This window comes from Priapulus caudatus, unplaced genomic scaffold (genome assembly GCF_000485595.1).
Source record: "Priapulus caudatus unplaced genomic scaffold, Priapulus_caudatus-5.0.1 Scaffold2482, whole genome shotgun sequence".
In the NCBI taxonomy this organism is placed as follows: domain Eukaryota; kingdom Metazoa; phylum Priapulida; class Priapulimorpha; order Priapulimorphida; family Priapulidae; genus Priapulus; species Priapulus caudatus.
In genome coordinates, this window is record NW_014579543.1 from 13,909 (window position 1) to 18,893 (window position 4,985).

Sequence of the window (4,985 nt, forward strand, 5' to 3'; positions counted from 1 at the left end):
CTCTCTCTGTCTCTCTCTCTCTCTCTCTCTCTCTCTCTCTCTCTGTCTGTCTGTTTGTCTGTCGTCTATCTCGCTCACTTTTTCTCACTCTCTCTCTCTCTCTTCTCTCTCTCTCTCTCTCTCTCTCTCTCTCGCGCTTTCTCTCTCTGTCTCTCTCTCTCGCTCTCCCTCTCTCTCTCATAATTAAACATGAGAGGCGTGTGAATACTGGATCTTGTCTCAATCGCACCTCACCTTCTCCCTGTGTACCTAGGAGCAGAATGAGTATGTACTATCATCAGAGGAGGAGGAGGAGCTGCAGGGGGAGCAGAGCTCTGCCATCCAGGAGCTGAAGAGGAAGAAGCAGGTTCTGGAGAGAAGGAAGCTACGGCACGAACAGCAGGGGAAGCAGAGAACGGTCAGTGGTGATTGTGTGTTATTACAGTATTAGTCGTTAGTCATGTTAGTATTGTTACGATAGGGTAAGAATCATAGTGAGTGTTAGGGTTAGTGTTAGGGTAAGGGTTAGGGTAACAGTTAGAGTTAGAGTTAGGGTCAGGGTAAGAGTTAGAGTTAGGGTTAGGATAACAGTTAGAGTTAGGGTCAGGGTAAGAGTTAGAGTTAGAATTAGGGTTAGGGTTAGGGTCAGGGTAAGAGTTAGTGCTAGTGTTAGGGTTATTGTTCGGTTCAGGGTTACTTAGGGTATCAGCTAGAGTTAGGGTTATGATTAGGGTTAGGTTAAAAGTTATGGGGAGAGTTCAGGTTAGGCAGTTAGAGTTACCGCTAGTTACACCGCACTTAGACCATCGCCGTCAGTCTCCCTCTCTCTCTGCGCAGGCGGTGCTGGAGAAGGAGAAGCAGGAGCGACTCGCAGAGGTGATCGTCTGTCCGTACTTCCTCGTGCCGGACACGAACTGCTTCATCGATCATCTAGCCGGCCTGCAGCGCGTCGTCGCCGCGCGATGCTACACGCTAGTAGTACCCCTCGTAGGTGAGTGATGCTACACGCTAGTAGTACCTTCGTAAGCGTGAGTGATGTTACACGCTTAGTCAGTAAGGTCTCACGCCTCGTAGTGAGTGATGTTACACCTAGTAAGTTGCCCCTCGTTAGGTGGAGTGGATGTTACACGCTAGTAGTACCCTCGTATGTGATGAAATGCTACACCTAGAGTGCCCTGTAGTAGTGATGTTCATCACGCTAGTAAGTGGCCCCTCGTAGGTGATTGATTTACACGCTAGTAGTTGCCCCTGCGTAGTGTGATGCTACAATCGCTATAGTTACCCTCGTATGGGTGATGATGTTACAACTGCTAGTCAGTACCCGCTTCGTAGTGATGAGCTACACCGCCTAATAAGTGCCCCTCTAGGTGAGTTGATGATACAACTAAGTATAGCCCCTCGTATGTGGAAGTATGTTACATCTAGTAGTGCCCTCCTGCGTATGTGAGTGATGTTACCCGCTATAGTAGCCCTCGTAGGTGAAATGATGCTACACGCTAGTAGTACTCAGGCCTCGTGAGGGATGAGTGATAAGTTACACGCTACGTATGCCCCTCGTAGTGAGTGATAGTTACACGCTCCTTATGCCTCCTCGTAGTGAGTGATGCTACAACCACTAGTAGGCCCCTCGTAATGAGCTGATGCTCAACACGACTAGTAATGCCCCGTAGTGAGTGATGCACAACTCTCCAGTAGTCCCCTCGTAGTGAGTGATGCTCACACGCTGTATATCCCCCTCGTAAGTAGTGATCTTGACACGCTAGTTAGGACCCCTCGTAGTGATGATGTTAATACACGCCTAAATGCCCCTCGTAGTAGTGATGTTACACGCTAGTAGTCGAGCCCCTCTAGCGTGATGCATGTTCCACTCTAGTATTCCCCATCGTAGGTGATGATGCTACACGCTAAGTGAGTGACCCCTCGTAGGTAGTGATCTCACAACGCTAGTAGAGTGCCCCTCGTAGGTGAGGTGATGTTTAACACTCTAGTAAGTACCCCTCGTCAGGTGAGTGATCAGTAGCTCCCCTCGTAGGTGAGTTGATGCTACACCCTAGTATCGCCTCAGTAGGTGAGTGATGTTACACGCTAAGCTATGCCCTCCGTAGCGTGATCTGCTGCCTACAACCTAGTAGTGCCCCTCGTAGTGAGTGACTGGCCTACAACGCTAGTATGTCCCCTACGTAGGTGAGTGCATGTCATACACGCTAGTAGTGCCCCTCGTAGTGATGATGCTCTACACGCTATAGTGCCACCTCTAGTGATGATCGCTACACGCCTATAGTACCCTCTTAGTAGTGATCTAAGGCGCTAGTAGGCCCCCTCGTAGCGTGATGATGCTCCCGCTAGTAGTGCCCCTCGTATGTGAGTGATAGCTACATCCTAGTAGTACCCTAGTAGGTCGAGTGATGCTAACAAGCTAAGTAGTGGCCCGCTCGTAGTGATATTCTACACACTATAGTCGCCCCTCTTAGGTGAGCTATGCAACCACGCTATCTATACCCTCGTATGTATGAGTGATGCTGATCGAACAGCCTAGTATACCACCGCCCTCGTAGGTGAGTGATCTAACACGCGCTAGTAGTAGACTCCCCTCGATAGGTGAGTGATGCTAATCACACCGCTAGTAGTGCCCCCTTCGTAGGCTGAGTGATGTTACACCTAGTAGCGGCCGTGAGGTGAAGTGATCTACACGCTAGTGTTGCCCTCGGTGAGGTCGTGATGTCTACAGCGCTAGCATTACCCCTCGTAGGTGAGTGAGTGTACACGTCTAGTCACGTACCCCTCGTAGGTGAATGATCGTAACACCGCTAGTATACCCCTCGTAGGTGAGTGATGCTAACACGCTAGTCGTGCCCTCGTAGGTGAGTGATGTTACACGCTAGTAGTACCCCTCGGTTAGCTGAGTGATGCCTCTACACGCTCAGTTATGCCCCTCGTATGCGTGATTCCATGCTCACACATAGTAGTACCCCTCGTAGTGATTGATTTATAGTCAGGTCTTTGACAGAGGTACTGAGAAAATGCATCTTTATGCAGAATCCGGAAAAACATAATCCATATCGATCCACGATGATAATCAGAACTAAAACCTAAACCATACAGCGACTACATCGCTAGTAGTTACACCCTCGTAGGTGAGTGAATCTAGTAGATCCCTCCTCGTAGTGAGTATGTTACACGCTAGTTAGTACCTCCTCTAGCGGAGTGATGCTACACGCTAGTCAATACCCTCAGTAGCTGAGTGATGCTCACGCATATACCCCTCGTAGGTGAGTGATGCTACATGCTACGTAGCTGCCTCGTAGGTAGTGATGTCTACACGCCTAGTAGTCGCCCTCCCGTTAGGTGAGCTTATGCTCACACGCTAGTAGTACCGCTCGTAGTGAAGATGCTACACGCCTAGTATACCCCTCATAGGTGAGTGAAGCTACACGCTAGTAGTACCTCCTCGTAGGGATGAATTGCTTACACATGCTAGATAGTGGCCCCTCGTGAGGTGAGTGAGCATGTTACATCTAGTATGCCGCCCTCGTAAGTGAGTAGATGCCTACACCCTAGTATGCCCCCCTCCGTAAGGTGAGTGATGCTACCACGCTAGTAGTACCCTCTAAGTTGATTGATGTTAATGCTAGTATAACTCTCTCTAGTGAGTGAAGTTCACAGCGCTATAGTACCCCTCGTAGGTGAAGTGATGACTACACTCTATTAGTACCCCTCGAGGTGAGTGACTAGCGTTTACACGCCTAGTGAGTACCGCCTCGGTAAGGTATGGTTATAGCTATACACGCTAGTAGTACCACCTCTAGTGATTGATGCCTACACGCTAGTTACCCCTCGTAGGTAGTGAGCTACATCTGTATTACTCTCTCGTGAAGTTGAGTGATGTCTTACACGCTAGTATAAACCGCTCGTAGGTGAGTAGATGTTACCACGCTATAGTACCCCTCTAGGTGAGTGATGCTACACTCTAGTGAAGTACCCCCTACGTAGGTGAGCGATGTACACGCTATAGTGCCCTCAGTAAGCGTAGTGATCTACATCTAGTAGTACCCCTCCTTAGGTGATTGATCTAACCGACTAGTAGTACCCCTCGTAGTGAAGGTGATGTTGACACTACAACGCTAGTAGTGGCCCTTCGTAGGTGAGTGATCTAGCATCTATAGTGCCCCTCGTAAAGATGAGTGAATGTTACACAACACCAGTTAGTGCCCCTCATAGTGAGGATGCTAACACGCTAGTATGCCCCTCGTAGGGAGTGGATGCTATCAATANCCCTCGTAGGTGAGTGATGCTACACGCTAGTAGTGCCCTCGTAGGTGAGTGATGCTACACGCTAGTAGTGCCCTCGTAGGTGAGTGATGTTACACGCTAGTAGTACCCTTCGTAGGTGAGTGATGGCACTACTAGCGTGTAACTACTAGCGTGTAGCATCACTCACCTACGAGGGGCACTACTAGCGTGTAGCATCACTCACCTACGAGGGGCACTACTAGCGTGTACATCACTCACCTACGAGGGGGCCCCTCGTAGGTGAGTGATGCTACACGCTAGTAGTACCCCTCGTAGGTGAGTGATGCTACACGCTAGTAGTGCCCCTCGTAGGTGAGTGATGTTACACGCTAGTAGTGCCCCTCGTAGGTGAGTGATGCTACACGCTAGTAGTGCCCCTCGTAGGTGAGTGATGCTACACGCTAGTAGTGCCCCTCGTAGGTGAGTGATGCTACACGCTAGTAGTGCCCCTCGTAGGTGAGTGATGCTACACGCTAGTAGTGCCCCTCGTAGGTGAGTGATGCTACACGCTAGTAGTACCCCTCGTAGGTGAGTGATGCTACACGCTAGTAGTGCCCCTCGTAGGTGAGTGAGTGATGCTACACGCTAGTAGTGCCCCTCGTAGGTGAGTGATGTTACACGCTAGTAGTGCCCCTGTAGGTGAGTGATGCTACACGCTAGTAGTACCCCTGTAGGTGAGTGAGTGATGCTACACGCTAGTAGTGCCCCCTGTAGGT

General features: G+C 49.9%; 1 protein-coding gene across 1 annotated transcript in view; it reads left to right on the plus strand.

The window, feature by feature from the left end:
* LOC106818740 (telomerase-binding protein EST1A-like) overlaps positions 1-4,985 on the plus strand; it is a 12,142-nt gene that overhangs the window by 4,420 nt on the left and 2,737 nt on the right. The window contains exons 6-7 of the mRNA XM_014823411.1: positions 254-397; positions 817-970. Of these exons, the coding sequence (XP_014678897.1) occupies positions 254-397; positions 817-970 (298 nt within the window). The remainder of the gene's footprint in view (positions 1-253; positions 398-816; positions 971-4,985) is intronic.